We start from the raw sequence: 24,027 nt of genomic DNA on the forward strand, positions 1-24,027 counted from the left end.
TGCGAGATCGAGCCATGGATTTCGAGAGAAATCAAGAGAAAAAAAAACGGACCCAAGAAGAATCCCTAATCTGATACCATTTTAGTAAACAAAGAATGAAGAAGAAAGAAAATATTCTATTTCATTAAGTCTGAAAAAGATGATACATAGCACTATATATAGGGCTAATCAACATGAACAAACTTATTATAGGTAAAGAAAAACTAACTAACTCTAAACTGAAATAAAAAACTACTACTCAGCTAAAACAAACTAAAACAAACAATGCCAAAGTCTGAAAAATGGTAATAATTTAGATAAGAAGGTTTGCGAATTTCTCTGTTGGGATGACTAGTAGAACTTGGAACATAAGAAAGAGGGCAACACGAAAAAAGAGGAGCTGAAGTGTTTAGGTCAGATGTAGAATTTGGAGTGAAAGAACCAGGTGTGGAAATAGGCAGCGGAAGAACATTAGGAAAAAAACATTTGTATGACTATGTGACAACTTAGAATTTGAGACAAAAGGAAAAATGTGTTCATGAAACTGGACATCTCTAGAATAGAAGGTACAATTGGTTTCTAAGTTGAGAAGTCTGTAAGCTTTTATGCCAATTGGGTACCCAACAAGAATCAACTCTAGAAGAAAATTTAGATCTATGGTGTAGAAGAGTGGAAGCGCAGGCAAGACAACGGAAGGTTTTAAATGATGACAAGAATGTGGTTTTTTGTATAAAACTTCAAAAGATGACTTGTTCTTGAGATTGGGTGTTGGAGTTCGATTTATAAGGTAGGCTGTTGTGGTGGTACAATCTATCCAGTAAGACAAAGAGATTTGGGACTGAAAAAAAGAGCTCTAGCCACATTAAGACATTAAGAAGGTGTTAGTATTTTCTTTTAACTACTGAATTTTGTTGGGCTCTCAACACATGAATGGTAATGCATTATGCCAAGAGAAGTAAAATACATTGGAAATTGGAGTTCTTTTGCATTATCAGGCTTTACTACTTTGATTTGAATATTAAATTGATTTTTGATTAAGGTAATGAAGTTGGGAATGGCTTACTGTGCTTTTGTTTTTTGCTTTAAAAATATACCCAAGTGTTTCTAGAACAATCATCAACAATAGTACTGAAATAACGAAAGTCTTCAACAGTGATTGTATGAAAATGACCCCATATAACAACATGAATGAGATCAAAAAGAGCATAAAAAATATTATGATTGGGAACAAAAGGAAACTTTTTTGTTTAGCATAATGGAAATTAGAACAGTGAAAATCAACAAAAGACTGATATTAAAAATGTCATTCAGGATGAATTTTTATACATGAGGGATGACCTAAATTATAGTGCCACAAAGTATTTAAAAAAAAAATCTTAGAATCGGAAATAAAGTTAAAAACAAAAGATCTTGGAAAAGTTTGATCAGCAAGATAGTAAAGATTTTCAATCCTTTCACTCGTCCTAATCTACAGAGTGTAACATCCTGCGTTTCGAGTACCTTGAAATGACTCGGGTTGGGATTGTTTTCCCCGAGTTAAGAATATTATTTTAAATAATATTATATTTGTTTGGAATTTATTTCCATGAGTTATTGCTAGCAAAATTATGAATTTTGTGTTTAAAAGTCAAGATAAGGCTTTCGGTCTTGGACTGACACAAAAACCCTGATCGGGTAAAAATCTCGGAAAATAAAATGAAAAACTATGGAAAATATATTTTGGGCATAAAATACATTCATAAAAATTAAAGTTTGGTAAAAAAATAATAAACCTAAGGGAAAATGAAAATTTTAAGGCATTTTGTGTTAAATGCTTAATTTTACCGAATTGGGGAATTTTATTCCATAAATGGGCCTCAGATTAAATTTTATTGTGTGATTAATTAAATTAAATGTGAGAGACATTTAATTTAATTATTACGTGTTAAATTTTATTTTTAAAACTTAATAAGAGTGAAAAAGGTTATAGGAAGTCAAATTGGATTTTTCTTCTTAGGATGTATTTATTAACCTTTATATATATAAAAAAATATGATTACATGAATAAATAGAAAGAGGTGGCCGGCCATGTGAGATTTTAAATGGTGTGAACAAAATTAATTAAGTTTTAAATCCCATTTTAAATATTAGGATTAATGGCAAGTGGATAGTAAAACACTCAAGTGTTTTAGGATATTTTAGAGTAGTCTAAACCCTTCTACCCCCCCCCCCCCCCAAAAAAAAATCCGACTCCCTCTCTCTCACAATCACTCTCATCTTTTTTGAAAACTCTCTCTCAAGTTTTCTCTCCATCTTCAACCTCAAGAGCACTAAGAAGGCTTGGAAGCCTAAACTTTGGTCTAGGAAGGTTTTCCCTAAGGTAAAGTTTCAAAAAACTTGACTTTGTCAAGTTTTAACCATATGTTTTTCAATAGCTAATTATCTATGTTGTTGGGGGGAGTTGGTTAAGGTATTGAAAGAGTTTTGAAGGACTCAAAGCTAGTAGGAACATCAAAACCTAGAGCAAGAGCAACAAGAGGTACAAAGTTTACTTTCTATGGTTGCTATTGTATGATTTTTATTTTAAGCATTATTTTGTATATTTAATGCTTAAAGTTTCTTATTGGTGATGTAATAAGGCTATGGTAGTTGCTCAATAATTTTTATGATGCTTGTGTGTTGGTTTTTGAAAATAGGGACCAAAATCCCTAAGGGTTTTGGTGAGAACCCTAAAACAAAATACAAGTTTTGAGCTGTGATTTCCAAGGGGTCAAACATCCACTGTATATTGATTTTGTAAAATTTAATTGTACTGTGATATTGTTGAGATTGAGTACATAAAATTGAGCTTTTTAAACACTAAAAAATGTTTAAAAATGAGTGAGTTATGCTATTTCAAAGTTTAGGTAAAAAACTGTTTTTTCGTATTCTTAATTTCAGGATCAAGTTTGGACAGCCACTGTATGGGACAAATGAACCCAGTTTTTTCTAAAATATGGTGGACATAATCTTTGCATAACCTAGTATTCCACTGTAAAATTTGGTAACAAAATACTGAATGGTTTGAAATTTATTAAGTACCAAAGTTTAGAAAAATTAATGACTTGAAAATAATGTCATTTTTACCTCATTGTTGGAAAATAATTTCACTAATTAAAAATACTCATTTTGACCTAAGATTTTACAAAGACCTAAATGGCATACCAAAAATGGAATTGGAAAATTTTGGTAATAATTGGGTAAGTAAATTTTAAGTTATGACCTAACAAAGTATGTAGTTAAAAATGTGAAAAATAGGGTTTTCACACTTAGTGTAAAAATGAGATTTTGGAACTTAAGGTAAAAAGTAAAATTTTGCTTATTGCAAGATAAAATCTTGATAAGTCTTGAAAACATATTTTGACCTAAAATACCCATTTGAGTTTAGTGAGAATTATTTTTATTAAAGAATTTTTATTCTTTCTAAAAATAAAAGAATTAATTTATTAATAAGTTAATAAATTAAAAGAGGGTTTAAAACCCTATATTTTGAGAAAATAGTTAAGTGAATTATTTTTCTAGTAAGTAAACTTGATTAATTGACTTCGAAAAAAATTAACTACTCAAGATGAGAAATTTTTAACGGTTTTCCTAATTAAGCTAAAGTGGGCAATTTTCTTAAAACGATTTTTAGAGATTAAAACCTTAAGAAAAATAAAAGGAAAATTAAGAGTTTATTTCTTGAAAAATAATTAAAGAATTCAATTAGTATTTTTTGGATATAATACCAGCTAAAATCTTCTATATATTTATCCGGCTTGTTGAAAGTACGAGTTAATAGCGATATTTTTAAAGAAAAAGAATTTTAGCGGATTTTGGGAAAATACTGTTGTGATACCCGAGCCTAGGTATCAAGACCATAGGATAGGTGTCCCCGAGACTTAGGGTTTAGTCTCAAATATTTTTGTATGAATTTCCTTAATGGGTTTAAAACCAAATAAGGATCTTTAATCCTTACTAATGATTTTGAAAATGACCAAACTGCCCAAAATATTAATAATGAATTATGAAGTGCCATAATTAATCAGAGTATACTGTATGGATAATTACAGTATTGGCTAAGCATAATTGGACTTTATATTGGAGGGTGAAATCCTGCTGAGAGCAAAGGACTCCAAGTAAGTCAACTTCTATTGTGTGGCTGCAACATGAAACGATTATTGTATTGTATGTTAGTATAGACACATGCACATATATACATTGTCGTAGAAAGTTTGCTTAGAGACGTTAGTCTAGTTGGTGTTGATTAAGAAAATATGACCGGTAGATATCCGTCATATTCTAAATGGCTGATTCCCGTCACACTGCTTGATTTTATTTATGTCCCGTTCATTACCACAACGAGTGGCTAAGAGGTGAGGATTGCTGGTTTAAATCTAGGGGCGCCAAAATGAATGGGACCTAGGGCCCCTCATGCTTACTTAATTAGTGAATGGTTAGAACCTGAGCAAGTGCTCTGATAAGTTATTCCCGGATAGTAGCTGTGAATATTGGCTATTCAGTGAGAGTTCCTAGAGATACTAGGGGTTGCCAAGTTTGAGTGAGGCTGAACACCCTAGGGGCAACTACTCACCAGCACCGCTGATTAACATAGAAGTCTCTGTATATCCGTGTAACTTTGATTACATTCTTGGATAGGTAGTGATGCCCTAGGTAACTTGATGGTTACCCTTGTGAGGAATTTTCTAACATCCTAAATTTCCTAATGTGGCTTAGTGCCTGGATTAGGGGGCCGGGAGGCAATAATTGAGTTATTAAGTGAATTATATTATAATATAATTATGCTTGCATGTTAGAAATATTAAATATGTGTATGTGGGCCCGTTTCTTATAAGAAGGGCATTTTAGCAATTTGACCCGTTCAAGGTATAAATGCAAATATGTGTTTGTGTGATTGAGACCGCATTATTATGTGGATATATTTAGGTTACTCGACGCGAGGCGATCCTGATGAGCAAGTTAGTAGAAAAGTCACAACGGGGTTTTATGCCTGGCTTGGGGTGAGCTTGGGAGTATTTTAGTAATTTAGTACATTACCGTGAATTAGTGAGTAATGGGAAATTATTGATAATCATGTGAGAATATTGGAAGTAACGGGAATTATAGGATATAAGTTATGAATAGCGGGATATGAGACAAAGGACAAAATTTCCCTTGAGAGCATATGAATAATAGGCTAAGGGCAAGGGGAAATTTAGTCATTTCCATCCAAACTTAGGACTTAGTTGGCTGGGAACTTATCAGAAGGTTTGAGAAATCAAAAGGGGATTTTCAACAGCTCTCGTTCTCTCTCACGTTCTATACTTCATCTCTTGGAGCTTTGGTGGTTTGGGTCAATTTGAAGGAAATTGGCTTGGAAGGGAGGCTTGAAACCAGGGAACTATTGGGAGAAGATTGAAGCTTGAGTCGCACAGTTGAGGTAATGGTTTTAATTTGAATTCCTCATGTTAGTTCTGCTGAATTGTTGAGAGCTGTGGTGTTTTGCATGTATGTGAGTTGGGAGAGTGAGTCTAGGATGTGTTGATGATTATTGAGTTGTTAATTAGTTGGGTTTGGTTGTTGGAAGGAAGTATATTGATTTTGGAAATTTAGTTGGAAGATTGGGATAAAATTGGATGGTTTTAGTTGGGTTCGGCTAAGGGAAAAACCCAGAAATTCTGGGTTCGAAGAGCTGGGCCGCGGCCTTGTTCTTGGTATCCTGCGGCCCTATGGGGCAAGAAGGAGCCAAGAGGGCTTGGAGGCAGAGTCGGATCGCGGCGCCTCAGGAGAGCGCCGCGGCGCGTGTTTGTTTTCTAGGGGGGCCGGGCTTCTGACTTAGAGGCGGGCCGCGGCATGGGTCCTTAGGGCTGCGACCCTTAAGGGGATTTTTGGCCCTAATGAGGTTTTTAGATCGGGAACTTAACCACTTGGGCTCAGGGTCGATTCTACTTCCTTGTTGAGTGGAATTCGATGACCCGAAGGCTAGGATTTGGTCTGGAAGCTTTTATTCTCCCGTTGGTGATGGAATTCCTTATTATGGTTGTGACTAGGGCTATGCTAAGGGCTCGAATCAGGGATCGTACTCAAAGGGCGTCGCTAGTAACTTGCGTTCAGATTAAAGGTAAGAAAACTGCACCCATTATGTGAATGTGTGATCAGAGCTTAGTCAATGCTTAATATAGATATGATAAAGGCTTTGGACATGTTAATGAACATGATTATAATTATGTTTGAGAATATCTGATTAGGTACACTGGAGTGCGCTTAATTATGATTATACCTATGACTGTTGTTTGAATGTATTAGAGTGCATTGTAATTGTTGATATGTATGTTATATGAGATTTGTGGTTGTCTGTTGTGACTGGGAAGCTCGGTTTATAAACCAGAGGGTTATTAGGATGTTAAATGGGGATCGACTTATTAGTCGAAGGCATATTGGACTCGAAAGACTCGTCTTATGAGTCGAGGGTTCTAGAGCTTCGACTTACAAGTCGGAGGCATGTGAGGCTTGACTTATAAGTCAAGGAATTAAAGGACTCAGTTTATAAGCTGAGATTGGCATTGTGCATGTGGAGTGTAGGCCACCATGGCTGGGCCACCTTGGGAGTACAACACGCACTTGACTGGCTCGGATGCCAACAAATTGAAAGGAAGTGCAACACGCGCTTGTGTGACCCCATGGTTGCCAATTTATGTAATGAATATGCCAGTTTCAGTTATTACTGTTTGATGGATATATTACTCATAGTATTGTTTAATATGTTTTCTTGCTGAGTCTTTTGGCTCACAAGTGCTTTGTGGTCCAGGTAAAGGTAAAGAGAAGCTCAACCAGCCATGAGTTAGAGGGCGATAGCAGTGACATGTACATATGCAGTCCACTCGACCATCATGGCCGAGATGCTCAAGGAAACTAGGGTTAAACCCAACTTTTGCTGCCTAGGTCGGCTTACTATGTAACTTGAGTGATGTAACCAGCTTTTAAACTGATGTTTTTTTGGGATCCCGTGTAAGGAACATGCTTTCAATTTAATGAAAATGCTCATGAGTTGACCAAAAGTTTTAATACCTAAACCTTTAATGGCTTAATCACACGTTTAGTCCAAATGAATTGTTTAGCAAGTCCAGCACTGGTTTTAAACACACTTGGTGACGGACCCTAATTAGCAGGGTGTTACAACTTGGTATCAGAGCAGCCAAGGTTTAAGGGTTCCTGATGTTAGGCTGGGCATGTACATTCACTGCTAAAGACATGCTTGACTCAGAGTTGGGTAACTATTAATATAGTTATGTGTATATTTGCTTAAATGAATTATGTGTGCTTTACCTGCTAGTCCAAATAAGAAGCATGAGTTATTCTGATAGGGCCTGGCCCTTGACTACTGTATGTAGGTTGAGAACGTGTTTATTAGCATGATAGGTATTTGTAAATGCTATAGGATTGCTTATTAGCGTCATTGAACTTGATGAATGTCAGAAATGCTCATTAGCGCTGCTGTATGTGTACCCTGGATAGAGGATGCTTATTAGTGCCGTTACATGCTAAATGAAAATGTTTATTAACATTGTTAAGTGGTTATGCATGCCAAGAATATGCTTATTAGCATCTTGCTTAAGTGATATTATGAATTTCTCTACTTATTAGCATGATTATTATATGTGGATTATTGGGATGCTTATTAGCATTGTCAATGCATGTGGATGCTTATTCGATCGGTTTTGAATCGTGGATTAATGTGAGATACTATGATTACTGCCTGATAAGCCGAGTCATTGATTGCAGATAGACTTGGAAGTATGCTTCCAGGGCAATCTAATGAGCCAGCCAGCGCTGGGAATCAGGCCGAAAGTAATGATCAGGGTTAGAACCCTCCGCCAGCCCCTGAGAATTGGCAACAGGTGCTTGCAGACTTGCAAGCTCAACTATAGAGACAGAATGAAGAGATTCGATAGTTGAGGCAACAGCAGGTTCCGGCTGGGAACGCTGCATCAGGGGCCCCATCTGCTGTTCCAGTGCCGGCCGTACAACAGCATACTGAGTTGGAGAACTGCTGGGAGCTGGTATATGAGCGGTTCAGGAAGCAAAACCATCCGGTTTTTTAGGGTGGCATAAATTCACTTAAGGCAGAGCAGTGGATGGCCATGATTACGTCCATTTTGGACTTCATGAGGGTTGTGGGCAATGAAAGAGTGGCCTGTGCCACGTAAATGTTTCGGGAGGATGCCCAAATCTGGTTGGAGGTGGTGTCCCAAACTTGAAATGTAACCACAATGGGTTAGGAAGAGTTCAAAACCTTCTTCAATGAAAAGTATTATAATGAGGCTGTTAAAGCTTGAAAGGTCAAGGGATTCAGTAAACTTTTGCAAGGGAATATGTTAGTGATCGAATATGCCCTGAAATTCGACAGATTAGCCAAGTTTGCTCCAGACTTGGTGCCCACTGATGGGACAAGGAAGGAAAGATTCCTTCAGGGGCTACAGCCTATGATAGCCCGGGATGTCAGAATTACCACTGTACCTGGAGTGACGACATTTGCTCAGGTAGTGGAGAGAGGCCTTACTGCAGAGGGAGTTGAGAATAAGATATGGCACGAGAACGCAGCCATGAGGGATATGAGGAGGACGGGACCTCCCTTCTCAGGATCAAGTAGAGGCGGAGGCCCCAGCGATCAGAAAAGGAAGACATCAGATACTAGTTCAGCTCCTAGACCTGATAGGAGGCCACATGGTGCACAGATGGGCTGCCAGGGCAGCAACGAGAATTGGAAGACATACCCAGAATGTGCTTGATGCAAGAGACGTCATCTGTGTGAGTGTCGGGCGAAGGCCTATTTTGTATGTTGACTTGTGGGGCATCTTAGGAAAGAATGGCCAAGACTAAAGAAAGAAGAACCTAAGAAGCCAGACAAATCGACTCCAGCGCGAGTATTTGCATTGACACAAGCTGAGGCTGAGGCTAGCCCCTCAGTGGTCACAGGTCAGCTTTCTAGTGCTGGCATATCTTATTCTGTGTTGATTGATTCTGGTGCTAGATAATCTTATGTATCTAATAGGATTATTGATAGTTTGTGTAGGCCCTGTGAGTTTTATGCTATGGGATTTGGGACGTTACTACCCACTGGGGAATTGGTGGTTTCCAGGAGATGGGTTAGGTCTTTATCGGTGATGGTAGATGGCAGGGAATTATCGTTTGATTTGATAGAGTTAGCTATGTACGACTTTGACATGATTTTGGGAATGGACTGGTTAACTAGATATGGAGCAACCATTGAGTGTAAGAAGAAGATGGTAACCTTTGAATCTGAGGGCGAGGAACCTTTCGTATTCGTTGGCACTGTGCATGGACCTCGAATACCTATGATTTTGACATTAAGGGCTAGAGACCTACTATAGGGAGGCTGCATAGGATTCCTAGCCAATGTGGTGGATACCACTCAGGTCATGCCAGTGGGACCATCAGAGACTAGGTTGGTCTGTGAATTCCTGGACGTGTTTCCAGAGGATTTACCAGGCTTGCCGCCGCACAGGGAGATTGACTTTGTTATTGAGCTGGCACCAGGGACAGAGCCAGTGTCTAGGGCACCTTACATAATGGCCCCAGCAGAGTTGATGGAACTCAAGGTACAGTTACAGGAGTTGTTGGATCTGGGTTTTATTAGACCCAGTTTCTCGCCATGGGGTGCGCCATTGTTATTTGTGAAGAAGAAGGACGGTTATCTAAGGATGTGTATAGACTATAGAGAACTGAATAAGTTGACCATCGAGAGCAAGTATCCTCTACCAAGGATAGATGACTTATTTGATCAACTGCAAGGTAAAATGGTATTTTCAAAGACATATCTTCGATCTGGTTATCACCAGTTGAGAATTAAGATCGAAGACATACCCAAGACAGCTTTCCATACCAGATATGGGCACTATGAGTTTCTCGTTATGTCATTTGGTTTGACTAACACCTCGAAAACTTTTATGGACTTAATGAACAGAGTGTTCAAGGACTATTTGGATCCGTTTGTGATCGTCTTTATTGACGATATCCTAATTTATTTGCAGTCAGAGGAGGAGCATGAGCAACACCTCAGGTTGGTCTTGTAGAGACTGAGAGAGCATAAGTTATTTGCGAAGTTTAAGAGGTGTGAGTTCTAGTTACCACATGTGACATTCTTAGGTCATATCGTTAGTAGAGATGGGATCAAGGTAGACCCAGCTAAGATTGAAGCTGTTAAGAACTGGCCGAGGCCAAGGAATGCCTAAGAGATTAGAAGCTTCCTTGGATTGGCAGGCTATTACAGGAAATTTGTAGAAGGATTCTCAAGAATATCGTCCCCATTGACGAAATTAACACGTAAGAATCAGAAGTTTACATGGTCAGATAGATGTGAGAACAACTTCCAAGAGTTAAAGAGGCGTTTGATTACCGCCTCAATCTTGAGTCTTCCGACTGGTCAGGAGAAGTTTATGGTCTACTGCGATGCTTCGAGGCAGGGGTTGGGCTGTGTCCTTATGCAGGCGGAGAAGGTGATTGCCTATGCATCATGTCAGTTGAAGGATTATGAGCAGAGATATCAGACCCATGATTTGGAGTTGGCGGCAGTGGTCTTTGCGTTGAAGGTATGGAGGCATTACCTTTATGGAGATAAGTGTGAGATATATACAGACCATAAGAGCCTCAAGTTCTTCTTTACACAGAAGGATTTGAATATGAGACAGAGGCGTTGGTTGGAACTGGTGAAAGACTATGACTGCGATATTCTTTATCATCCAGGGAAAGCCAACGTGGTTGCTGATGCCCTAAGTCAGAGAGGTCCAGGGCAGTTGTATAGTGTGAGGCAGATATCTAAGGAATTAGTAGAGGATATGACCAGGGCAGGGATTGAGTTAGCAGTGGGCTAGTTAGCCAACAATATCTTGCAGTCTACTCTCCTAGAAAGGATAAAGGAGAGTCAGTTACACGAGCCACAGTTGGTGAAGATTAGAGAGGATGTTCTAGCTTGAGTAGCTAGGGACTATTCTATATCAGATATGGACTTGCTAAGATATAAGTGTCGGATTTGCATTCCGATGGATGCCGTTATTAGATGAGAGATTCTGGATGAATCTCATACCACTTCGTATTCCTTGCATCCTGGCACCACGAAAATGTACCGGGACTTAAGAACTTTGTATTGGTGGCCGGGGATGAATGGTGATGTAATTGAGTATGTAGCCAAGTGTCTGACGTGTCAGCAGATCAAAGCTGAACATCAGAGACCTGCAAGATTATTACAACCGTTAGACCTTCTCGAGTGGAAGTGGGAAGACATCGCAATGGATTTTGTGGTGGGATTGCCTAAGACAGTGGGTCAGCATGATTCAATATGGGTGATTGTAGACAGATATACTAAATCAGCTCACTTTTTACCAGTGAGGACGACTTATACTGTTGACCAGTATGCAGATCTCTATGTAAGAGAGATAGTACGTCTTCATGGAGCTCCGAGGTCGATCGTGTCAGATCGAGACCCCACCTTTACTTCTAAGTTCTGGGGAAGTTTGCAGAAGGCAATGGGCACACAATTGAAGTTTAGTACAACGTATCATCCTCAGACCAATGGTCAGTCTGAGAGGACTATCCAGATACTGGAGGACATGCTGAGAGCATGTGTACTGGATTTTGAGGGGTCTTGGAGTAAATATTTACCCCTAATAGAGTTTTCCTACAATAACAGCTATCAGGCGACCATAGGAGTGGCTCCTTATGAGATGTTGTATGGTAGGAAATGCAGATCACCTATTCACTGGGATGAGTTGGGTGAGCGTATATACTTGGGTCCTGAGGCGGTTCAGAGGACTAATGAAGCTATTGAAAATATCAGAGCTCGGATGCTCGCATCGCAGAGTAGACAGAGAAGTTATGCGAATCTGAAGCGTAGGAATGTGGAGTTCCAGGTGGGAGACTATGTCTTCCTTAGAGTCTCACCACTCAAGGGGGTGAGAAGATTTGGCAAGAAGGGCAAGCTGAGCCCTAGGTTCATAGGACCATTTGAGGTTTTGTTAAACCATAATGAGTGACTGACGAGCAACTCACTATGGGGCCCAACACCCCCAACCGTGTGACGAATCCGTCACCTGGGCTTTCTGGCAATGGCTCTAATCAAATGAGTGATTTAATACTTGAGGTTCTGGTAAACCATACGGAGTGACTGATGGGTAAGTCACTAGCTTAAATAGATGAGTGACTGATGGGTAAGTCACACGGGGCTCAGCACCCATAGCCATGTGACTAAATAGTCACTGGGCTCGCTGGCTGTAACGCCCTGGATAGCCAAGACCGTTACACTGTGTGTTTATAAAGGTGCAAGATTTGCTAATCAAGTCATTTAATCAAAACGTGTTACCAAAACTATAGTTGAACTAGGGTTAAAAGATTTTGGTCTCAAAAGCTGCATTTCTTATAAATAAACATTCCCTATTTACACGGGATCCCAATAGTAATAAGTTAAAGACTGTTTACAAAAGATTCAAGATCTAGATACAATGATTAGCCATTCTAAGGAAAAACAGACGGTTAAGCATTTTTCGTCTTGTTCCACTCCTCGGCCGTGGCGGCCGAACAACTGACTATGTATATTCAACCCCATAGCTCTCCATCTCAGGATTGGTCCAACTTGCCTTTGCCTTTACCTTCACCACGTAGCACCCGTGAGCCAAGGCCCAGCAAGAAAACACAATAACAGAGCATAATCAATCAACAAACAGTCAAATATCTCATACCACATAAGCATGTTCTCAACAGTCTAAACATCCATGATAATCAAGTATTCAGCATACCAAGCATATCATTTCATATCAATAATCAATTCACAAATGATAACTAGGGTTAATGCCTTTAGGCCACACCCTCTATTTATCCCACTGACTCCGGCTCGCTTAAACTGAGCTCAGTGAATGTTAAGCTGTCCTCGACTACTAGTGACCGAGCCGCGCCCCGTGCACAAATATTATTTATGGCACCCTTAGGTTGTTACCACATGTCCCATGGCGTAATACCATCTATGACATTATACAGATATCGGGAGCACTTAGTCCCATCACAAACACATAACCGGATGCAATTCTCTTACCTTTAGATTTGTAGCTTTGTTCGATTTGATCCTCAAGCACGATCCCTCTTGAGCCCTAGCGCGCACCTAGTCACAACCATAGATCAGAATCATCACCAAACCTCAAGTTCAAAACCTAGCCTCGGGACCAATCCCGCGCCCTCGGGAAACCCTAATTTCACCAAACGGAGTGGTGGAATCAAACCCCGAACCCCCGGGCAAAAACCCTTGAAAATAACCCAAAAACCCTTTTCTAGAAGTAGGGTAGCGCTACAACGCTCTTTGGAGGGCACAACAACGCTATAAACAGAACCTAAAAATGTCCCAGACAACATGGCCTAGCGCTACAACGCCCAAAGGCTAGCGCTGTAGCGCTAGTCACAGAACAGCAACCCTGCAATTTTTCCCTCCTTCGATTTTCTCGAGCCAAACCTTACCAAAACTTTTCCAAACTTCAACCAAACTTAAAAATAATCTTATCAACATGTCTAACTCATCCCAAATGACCCAACCACAAAAAACCCAAGCACATGCACTCCAAATCCCAAAATTCACCATGGTTGGACCTCAAACTCAGAAACTCAGCAAAACAGCTAAACCTCAGGATTTTAGAGCTAGAATTTCATACCTTCAATGGAGTTTCGACCTTAAGCTAGCCTCTACACCTCCTTGGATTACTCCTCCTCAAATCCTCAGCTTTAATTCCCTCAATTCCCCATAGAAACTCAATTCAGAAAAATCATCTCAGCCAAAACCAGAAACATAAGAGCATACCCTAGAAACTTACCTCAGCTGAATGGATTGCTCTTGCTAAATCCTTGCCAATTCTTCAAGACAGACCAAGGACTCTAGCCTCAAGCTTTTACTCTGACTTTCCCTGAGTTACTGCTCCAAAAGACCTCAAGAATTGATGGAGAAGAGCCTAAACCGATGGAGAGAAAAACAAACTTCTAATTCCCTTTCTTTCCTTCCTTTCCTTTCTTTTCTTTCCTTCAGAATTCCAGCCCCTTCTACATATTCTACTAAGTATAAAACCTTAATAATACCTATCCTTTATAAGCCAAATGACCACAATACCCTCCCATAATTTCCTAAGCCTTTTAATCCACCTAGGGGCATTTTGGTCATTTCACCCAATTCCCGCAAATTCCTCAAATGTCTATAATATTTATTGCTTAATTCCCGACTCCTAACTAGTTTCCAATTACATTCCTCAATATCAAATAATTTCAAATATATTACCTAAATTCCCAAAAATACCCCCAGGCTCGCCCCGAGCCGGGTATAAATCCCCGCCGTGACTTTTTCGCTAAACTGCTCACTGGGATCGCCTCGAATCACAGATTATAGATATATCCACATAATAATGTGGTCTCGACAATTTATCACATATATATACAATTATGCCCTCAACGGGCCAAAATTACGACTATGCCCTTTTAACCTGGTCAGGGTCTACATGCTTACTAATACACTTAGTCATGCATCACAGATATTCAAATAGTCATTTAACATGCGTTTAATCACTAAATCACATATAATCCAGTTATGCCCTACCGACACACTAATCAAGGCCCTTAAGACTTATTAGTAAATTTGGGTCGTTACACTGGCCCTGGCTCTAAATGACTAGCCTTTGGCTAGACAAGCGTTTTTAGTTTTCATCGAACTGAGGTTGGTCTGGCATTAATGCTCATTTGAGTCATTCAATGCAGATGTCGATTAGATCTAATCTTTATTGGCTTGTGTTAGACACGCAAAAGTCGTTCTTGACTTATGAGTCAATACCATGTGACCAGTGCTCAGTACCACTGCCAAACTTGACTAATGAGTCACACCTTCATAGTTGATACTGATACCATTGCCAATTCTGACTATTCAGTTAGTAGCATGCACAAGTGAGCAAGATTTGCTAAACATTCAATATTCAACCCATGTCCACATTTAAACATTCAACATGCCTCATGAATAACCATGCATGTCACATATGGGGTGCAGTTTTCTTACCTCGGGTTCGAGCAAGAATAAGTAAAAGAACGACCCTTGAGAACGATCAATCCTTTGATCCTTTAGCAGTCACCTAGTCATAACCATATATGGAATCCCATCAATAAAATAAATAATAAAAAGGTTTATAATCTAAAACCTCACTCCCAGGATCCATCCCGCACTCTCGGGACTCCTAATCACCCAAATAGTGGAACCATCCCCCAAACCCCCAAAATCATCCAAACCCCCAAAAATAGGTTTGTTGGAAAGTGCACTAGCACTGGGGTGCAGCTTGGTAGCGCTGCCTCAAGTCAGAGAGGCCCAGCTCCCTGCCCTGCCTAGCACTGGGGTGCCAGGAGTGGCGCTGAGGCGCCACCTGCAGACCAGAAAATTTTCTGGTCTTCTCCCTTGTGATTTCCCTTAAAAACCAATCCTCCAAACCAATCCCAAACATCATCAAAACATCAAATTCAACCCCAAAGCTTCATCTATATCAAACCCTCATCAAAACCCAAGCAACCTTACTAAAAAACTTCCATTAATTCCCAACTAACCACTTTAAATTCTCGACTGAAAAACCATAAGAAAAACAAAGTATAGCCCAAAGTGCATGGATGAATTCTTATCTCAAGCTGGATATGAGCCCTCTTCAATGGATGAACCAAGTTTCTAAGCTCCAACCTTTGATTTCCTATCTTGATTCTTCAAATTGGGCTTCAAAAATTCAAGAAGACAAGGAAGAGAAATGGTGTTCGGGAGAGGTGTTTCAATGCTCTGTTTTCTCCAACATTCTATAGCCTTCAATGTCTTATATCAATCCTAGGGGTGAAATGTAACGACCCAAATTCACTAATAAGGCTTAAGGGCCTTGATTAGTGTGCCGGGAGGGCATGATGAGAATTATGTGTGATGACTATGATTTTAAGCATGTTATATGATATGTGAATTATATTATGTGATAATTATGATATGTGAATTGTACTGTGTGGGTGCTGTGATACAAATGTGATGCACGTGCCAAGACGGTCCTAGGAAACTAGATAATGGTAACTGGTGATTTGGTAACCTGCGTAACTGTTAGTAACTATAGAGAGTAACAGGTTTTATTGGGAAAGTGGTAGAATTGTAAAGATAGGGAAAGGACAAATAAGCCCTTGAGGTTTAGTTAGTAATTGATATTAATGGAGGGTTAAAATGGTAATTTGGTAGTAAATAGATGAGTTTGAGCTGAAGGAATAACATTTACGTATAACACTTTGGGAGTTGGTTTATGTTGAATGTTGGAGACCTAGAAGTAGAACAAAAGAAAGAAGGAAAAGAGAAGCTGAACTCTAGCTCTTGGAAGGAGAATCAAGGGGGTGATTGAGGTTGTCAACCAAGCTTAGGCCAAGAAAACTCAGAGGTAAGGATTTGGCTATAATATGTTTAAGTTTCAAGTCTGAATTTGTAGAGATGAATATGAATTGAAACAAATTGGTGGCTGGTTTTGTATGAACTCAGAATTGGGAAATCAAGGGGGAAGGAGGTTTAGAGCTGGAGGTTGGACTCACCACTCAAGGTAAGGTTTCTGTGTGATTATTAGGCTTGTTTCTGTTAAGGTATAGGGAGTTTGGAGTGTGGTTTGTGTTTGAGTTCAAGCTGTTCTTAATTTTCTGGTTTGAGTTGTTAAGTGTGAAATTCAAGAGTGACTTTTAGGATTGAAGGTGTGAGTGAGCTTGGGTATGATGTCTTTGGGTTGTTGTGAGGTTTGTTAGGGGTTTAGAGTTGGTTTTGGGACTTAGGATAGAGTTTGGGGTGAATTGGTGAGGTTGGAGCTCGGAAAAATGCGAAGGAAAACCCAGAAATCTGGGTCTGCGATGGTGTGCCGCGGCACGGCTTTTGCTTGCCGCGGCCTAGGGGTCTCTGGAGGTGGGTGCCGCGGCACAAGGAATGTGGTGCCGCGGCACAAGGCAAATTTCAGGGAGTGATATTTTGCAATTTTTGACCTTTGCTCCGGGGGTTCGGGGGATGTCTCCGGGATGTTGTTCTAGGGTTTTGGGGGTTCCGAGAGTGTGGATTAGGTATCGGGAAGGTAGTCTTGGATTGGTTAATGACAAGGAATATTATATTTGTGTTTGATTAGGACTTTGGAGAAGCTCGGGATAGAGGACTGTGCTTGTGGCTACGTGATATCGGAAACCAGCGAATTGAAAGGTAAGAAAGCTGCACCTGAGTATGTGGTTAGGTTGGGACTAAGTGTTCCCTATGTTTGTATGCATTATTATGTGAATATGAATAATCATGTGGACACGATGGGACTAAGAGCTCCCTATATTTGTTTATCATGTCGTGAGATGGTGTTATTACGCCATGGGACATGCGATTACCGGCCTAAGGGTGTCGGAATCATTATTTGCGCACTGGGGCGCGGCTCAGCCACTGGGAGCTGAGGCAGCTTGTTTATCACTGAGCTTGGTTAAGCTGGCCAGAGTCAGTGAGTATTACACTGGGGGCGGCTCTATTGAGCCGAAGACAGTGTGCCAAATAGAGGGTGCGACTAAGGGCGCCAACCCTGAATGTTATTTGATGGGTATGACAATCTATTGGTTATGAACGTGAATGTTGTGCGGTGAATATAGTTAATTGATTGTCTGAATGACAACTGTTATTGCTGATTGGATAAATGTATGAAATGTTGAATTCTCGGTTGAGCATTGTGAAATATTTGTTAAGTGTTGCTGATCTTACTATGTTATCATGCTTTCTTGCTGGGCCTTGGCTCACGGGTGCTACGTGGTGCAGGTTAAGGCAAGGGCAAGTTGGACCAGGCCTGAGGTGGAGAGCTCCGAGGTGAAATGTACATAGCCAGCCGTTCGATCACCACGATCGAGGAGTGTGTCAGGACGGAGATCACCTAACAGCTCATTTTGCCTTAGTATGGCTGTTAATGTATATAAACTTTGTAATTTTTGTAGTATGGCTTTTAAACTGTCATTTTTGGGATCCCATGTACATAAACAATGTTTAGCAGTGAAAATGTATCTTTTGAGACCAAAACGCTTTTAACCCTAGTTCCTCTACTGTTTCAATAACACGTTTTTACGTAAATAACTTGATTAGCAAGTCTGGCACCTTATAAACACACAGTGTAACGGTCTTGGCTATCCAGGGCGTTACATGAAAAGACTAAAATACCCCTAGGTAAATAAAGGTTTCTAAAGGCTCCCAAGGGTAAAATTGTCATTTTCCAGCTATTTCGTTAATCATAATTAACACCCTTCAATTCCCGCTATTCTCGATATTCTCCAACACCAATAATTCATACCCCATTACTTTTTAATTCCCGACAATGTTCTAATCCTCAAATCACCCCGAGACTCACCCCAAGCCCCGAAACTAAACCCCGCTATGACTAGACCGATAACTTGCATTCCATGATCGTCTCATGCCGAATGGCTCGAACAAATCCACATATAATGTGGTATTATTTATAATTCACCCACATGCATGAAAAATACACAATTACGCCCTTAACGGGCCAAATTACCAAAATGCCCTTATAACTAAAAATGAACCCATATGCATGCATTTATCATCATATTATAATATAATTCACATAAACATGCATATAACCATTTAATGACACAATAAACCAATTATGGCCCTCCCGACCTCCTAATCAAGGTTCTAAACCTTATTAGAGATTTCGGGGCATTACAATTTATATTTCCACATTATCGAGTGTTAAAAATTAACATGATTAAGGAGACATATTTGGGAAGGGATTATATATGGGAGGTATGAGATTATGATTAATTGTTTTGTTTGAAAATTTTAGGGAAATAAAATAGATGAGAGTGTAAGGGTTAGGCAAATTATGATTTGTGTAGTTGAGCCATAGCTCTGGAGAGAAACTAGGTCTCTCGAATATCTTGGAGTGTATTGCCATTTTCAATAAATAATCTCTCTTCTTTCCTCAATAGTTACTGTAATTATTCAGATATACCACCGTGGTGTATCAAGTGGTATCAAAGCACTGACCTGGACCAATGGTGAATTGAACAGAGACTCAAGTAGAAGCAGTAGAAGAGTTGGTGGCCATGGTACAGGGGGAGTTAGGTGCAATGAAGGAAGAGTTATAGAAATTACCTTTGCTCGAGCAAGGAGTTTCCACGATGATTAGTCAGTTTGACTAATTCATTCGCAACCAAGAGGAGCGGCGCCAAGCTCCGATTGTCGAGGGACGAGATCAGTTGTCGGTTTCCGGTAAGGCGCCAGAGGCCGGAGAAGGCACACGACTGCTGGAACTTGGACGACCAACTGAAATCGGGGGCACCTCCTGGATTTTGGTAGGTTTCACGCCACCACGAAAACCCCAAGATGGGACATCCCTCCACACCGGATTGAACTTTCTCCTTTTGATGGTGAAAATCTGGATGGTTGGCTCCTTAAGGCAGAGAAGTATTTTTTGATGGAGAATTGAGTTAAATAGCCTTAAAAAGTTTTTATGTTAGCTATGTAACCTTCATTTTTCAAAATTTAGCTACACTAACCTCCTCCTTTAATGAAACATTTATATTCCAATAATATCCTTTTATTTTTATATTTGTTTTTAATTAAAATAATAAAAAAATAAGATTTGAAAAAAAAATTAAAAGACAAAAACATGTTCAGCCCCCTATCATTCCTCCACCCACCATTTTTTCTTCAAAATCTCTTCAAATCCTATCAAATCTCTCCAAATGTATAGAAAGATTATTTTGTGACACACTTACATATTGATTTCAGGGACATTGTTGGAAAAAAGTGATTACATAAAGGTAAGTAAATGAGAAACCCTAATTTTTAAATTTTTGATTTGAATGTAAAAACAAAGAAAGTTGTATTTTGTTTGCTTAGATGTTTATTTTTTTTTCATATATATGTGGTAAAAATAACAATAAAAGTACCTTGTTAGCCATATTATAACCATTTTGTGGTTTTTGAGTTGAAAATGGCGTTTTTCGAAATGAAACTCGCGAAGAAGATGAAACGCAGATCTCAACTGTGTACAGTTGAGCTCGACTGTGTTCAGTAGAGAAGACAGTTACAGTAGAGCTCGACCAAACATGGTTGAGATACTAGTAGAGCTCAACTGTTGCTCAATTATTGTTGATTTAGATAGTAGTTGAGGTTAACTGGATTTGGTCGAGATTAGTATTTTAAATTTCGAATCTTTCTTGATTTGAATGTTAGAACTAAATATTTGCATTTTTTTTGCTTAAAAGTTTGTTTCTTCATAAATATGTGGTAAAAATAACAATTAAAGTATAATCTTACCCATATCATTACCATTTTGAGTTAAAAATAGTGATTTTGCAAAGTGAAACCCATGAAAAGGATGATATTGCTTAGTTCTTGCCTTGGTACAATCGAGCTCAACTAAGTAGAGATGTTCGAGATAATGGTAGAGCTCAATTGTTATTTTATTGTAGCTGGTTGAGATACTAGTAGAGCTCAACTGAACTTGGTTGAGATTTATATTTGTAATCTATAAAATTGTTCCATCAACATTTTTTTCAAAAAGAGAGATTACATTCTTTGTAAAAAAAAAGATTAAATTCAATCTATATGTTAATTCTAGTAGTAGAGCTCAACTATTGCTCAACTATAGTTGGTTGAGATACTAGTAGAGCTCAACTATAACTGGTTGAGATATTAGTAGAGCTCAATTGTTGCTCAACTATAGTGGGTTGAGATACTAGTAGAGCCTAACTAGACTTGGTTGAGATTCGTATTTTTAATTTTAAACTATTAATTATAATTTTAACATTAAATATATTTTCTAATGTTAATAATCTATTCTCATTACAGGAATGACTCGAGTGGTAATCTATGCTCAATATGATGGGGAATGGAAGGATGAGCAAGGGTTGTATAAATGGTCACCAAAGAATAAGGAAGTTATATCTATCATTGTTGATGACTCCAATATTACTTTTGAGGTGTTATTGGAGATATTGTATAAGAAGATTGGGGTGAATCAAAATGATATCGAATTGAAAATAAGTTACTTACCTATCATTGCGGGAGAAAATATGCCACCACTCATTTTACGAGGGGATGAATGTCTTGCAGCTTATCTTTTGGATTATGGAGAGAACAATCGTAGAGTTGCACTACGTGTGGAGCTCATTAAGAGAGAAGATATACGTGACATGGAAGTTGAACGTAGCATGAAAGAAAATGAACAAAGTTTAGTAGATGAGTACTTTGACCGTGAATTCTACTTTGAAAATAATATTTGTGATGCTACTTCTGCACCAGGCGAAAGTGGTGTTAATTTAGGTTGTAAACCTGTGGACCTTCTTAACAAAAGGACAACATCATCATCTCCAACTCAAAATCACATTGACCCACTGAACTACTATGATTTGTTGGACCACCATGATGAACAAAATCAAGTCCCTAGTGAAGACACATTTAGTTTCCCAGATGGGTCAGATTTGGCAATTGGTCAAGAATTCAAGATCAAAGATGAGGTAAAAACTAAGTTGAACGATATTGCAATAAAGGCTTGCTTTGAGATGGAAATTAATAAATCTACCAAGTTATTATATGTGACAAAATGCATTGACAAGTCATGCAATTGGGTAGTGCGTGCAGCAAAAGTTACCAACTCAGAGCATTTCTCAATACGAACTTATTGTAACACTCACACTTGTTCCCTTATTAGCCAGAAAAGAAAGCATCGTCAAGCAAGTGCTGCAGTAATTGCTAATGTCGTGGGGTCAAGTTTCGATGGTCAAAAAGAGACATCGAAGCCAAAAGAAATAATGATGATTATGCAGAACAATCACATGCCAATAACATATTGGAAAGCTTGGAAGGGGGAAAAAATTGCAAACAACCTTCTTAGAGGTTCACTTGAATTAAGTTTTCAAAATCTTCCAGCTTACTTATACATGGTTCAAAAGATGAATCCAGGTACGATCACACATTTGGAGGTGGATGAAGATTCTAAATTCAAATATGTTTTCCTAGCATATGGAGCATGCATCAAAGGATTTCATTGCATGAGAAAGGTTATTCCAGTGGATGGGACTTGGTTGAAGACCAAGTACAAAGGTGTAATGCTCATTGCAACAACACAAGATGGTAATTTTCATCAATATCCTATTGCTTGGGCTGTGGTTGATTCAGAGAATGATGCTTCGTGGTCATGGTTCCTTACAAAGTTACAAGAACTTATACTAGATGATAGTGATTTAGTCTTTATTTTAGATAGAAATCAAAGCATCATCAATGGGGTGTCAAATATTTATAGGAAGTCACAACATGGGCATTGTAGGTGGCATTTGTCTCAGAATATTAAAGCACGTGTCCGAGTTAAAGGTGTCATAAAATTATTCGAAGAAATTGCTAATGCCTATAAAAATTCCGACTTCAACAAACTCTATGATGAATTGAAGAATAGATATCCCGTAGCAGTGAAGTATCTTGAAGAATCAAATCTCACACTTAGTAAATGGGCGAGATCTCACTTTACAGGCTGTCTGTACAATATTATGACTATGAATGGTGCAGAATCTATTAATGCAGAACTAAGGGAACCTAGAGAGGACCCTATCATTGCGTTGTTGGAGGCTATGCAGGCAAAAGTCTCTGAGTGGTTCAACAATCGCTGCAATATTGTGGCATCTATCAATACAAAGTGTACACCTTTAACTCCAAAGGCAGAGAATATTATTCGAAAAAGATTCAAGAAAGCATCATAAATGAATGTGAAACAACTTAACTGATTTGAGTATGAGGTTACAGGTAAAGAAAATGATGCCATAATTGATTTAGGTCAAAGACAATGCTCATGTCGTGTCTTTGACCTTGATCAACTTCCATGTGTGCATGCATTAGCATCATATGAGCAAGCTAGAATAAAAGTGTATGATTTGTGCTCTAATTATTATAAGTTGGAAACTTGGGCGTTGGCTTATGTTGATACCATTTATCCAGTCCCTCAACAAGAAGATTGGGATATCAATGAAGTTGAAGTATTGCCGAAGGTATTGCCTCCAAATGTCCCAATCAAGCGTGGTAGAGAAAAATTAAAAAGAATCCCATCAGTTGGTGAGGGCAAAAAATGGATAAAAAGGTGTGGTTTATGCGAGCAGCCTGGTCACTCCAAAAAAGCATGCCCCTTACGAGCCACAACATCTAAATTGTAATTATTAATGCATATGCTTGTTTTGAATTACTATGGTTAGTTTATATCATTGTATTTGAATTAATTTAAATTTTCTTGTGTTTACTTGAGATGAACCTCGACTTCCATGAGTAGAGCTCGACCATGGATGGTCGAGCTTTTCAAAGGTTGATAAATATTCCAGTATAGAACGCGACTGACATGAGTAGAGCTCGATCGTCAACGGTCGAGATATGAAAAGACTAATAATAACTTCATCATAGAGCTCAACTGACATCAGTAGAACTCGACCATGGATGGTCGAGCTTTGTAAAGATAGATAAATATTCCAACATAGAGCTCGATTGACATGAGTAGAGCTCAACTGTCAACAGTCGAGATTTGGAAAAACTAATAATAATTTCATCATAGAGTTCAACTGTCGTGAGTAGAGCTCGATTGTGTCAATATGTTTAATAATAATAATTGAATATTAATAAATGTGACATTTATTCTAGGAAAATTATGAAAATACAAATATTTTTATACAAAAAATTGATAAATGTGACATTTAGTCTAGAAAAATTATGAAAATACAAATATTTTTATACAAGAAATTGATAAATGTGACATTTAGTCAGGAAAATTATGAAAATACAAATATTTTTATACAAGAAATTGATAAATGTGACATTTAGTCCAGGAAAATTATGAAAATACAAATATTTTCATACAATAAATTAATAAATGTGACATTTAGTCTAGGAAAATTATGAAAATACAAATATTTTTATACAAGAATTTTTTTAAGTATATTGATAATTTTATTTATTGGATGTGG

The 24,027-nt window shown here is 38.6% G+C and overlaps 1 protein-coding gene across 4 annotated transcripts in view; it reads left to right on the forward strand.

Annotated features, from left to right (window-relative positions):
• The window catches only part of LOC133788743 (uncharacterized), a 72,114-nt gene extending 48,521 nt beyond the window's left edge, over positions 1-23,593 (forward strand). For 2 of the 4 annotated variants that reach the window (XM_062226331.1, XM_062226333.1), the window contains exon 10: positions 20,879-23,579. In XM_062226331.1, coding sequence (XP_062082315.1) covers positions 20,879-22,782 — 1,904 coding nt within the window. In that variant the 3' untranslated portion in view covers positions 22,783-23,579. Of the gene's footprint in view, positions 1-20,878 lie in introns of all 4 variants that reach the window. The other 2 variants (XM_062226330.1, XM_062226334.1) reach the window with 2 other exon arrangements.
• The last annotated feature ends 434 nt before the right edge of the window (positions 23,594-24,027 follow it).

This window comes from Humulus lupulus, chromosome 7, assembly GCF_963169125.1.
Source record: "Humulus lupulus chromosome 7, drHumLupu1.1, whole genome shotgun sequence".
Classification (NCBI taxonomy): domain Eukaryota; kingdom Viridiplantae; phylum Streptophyta; class Magnoliopsida; order Rosales; family Cannabaceae; genus Humulus; species Humulus lupulus.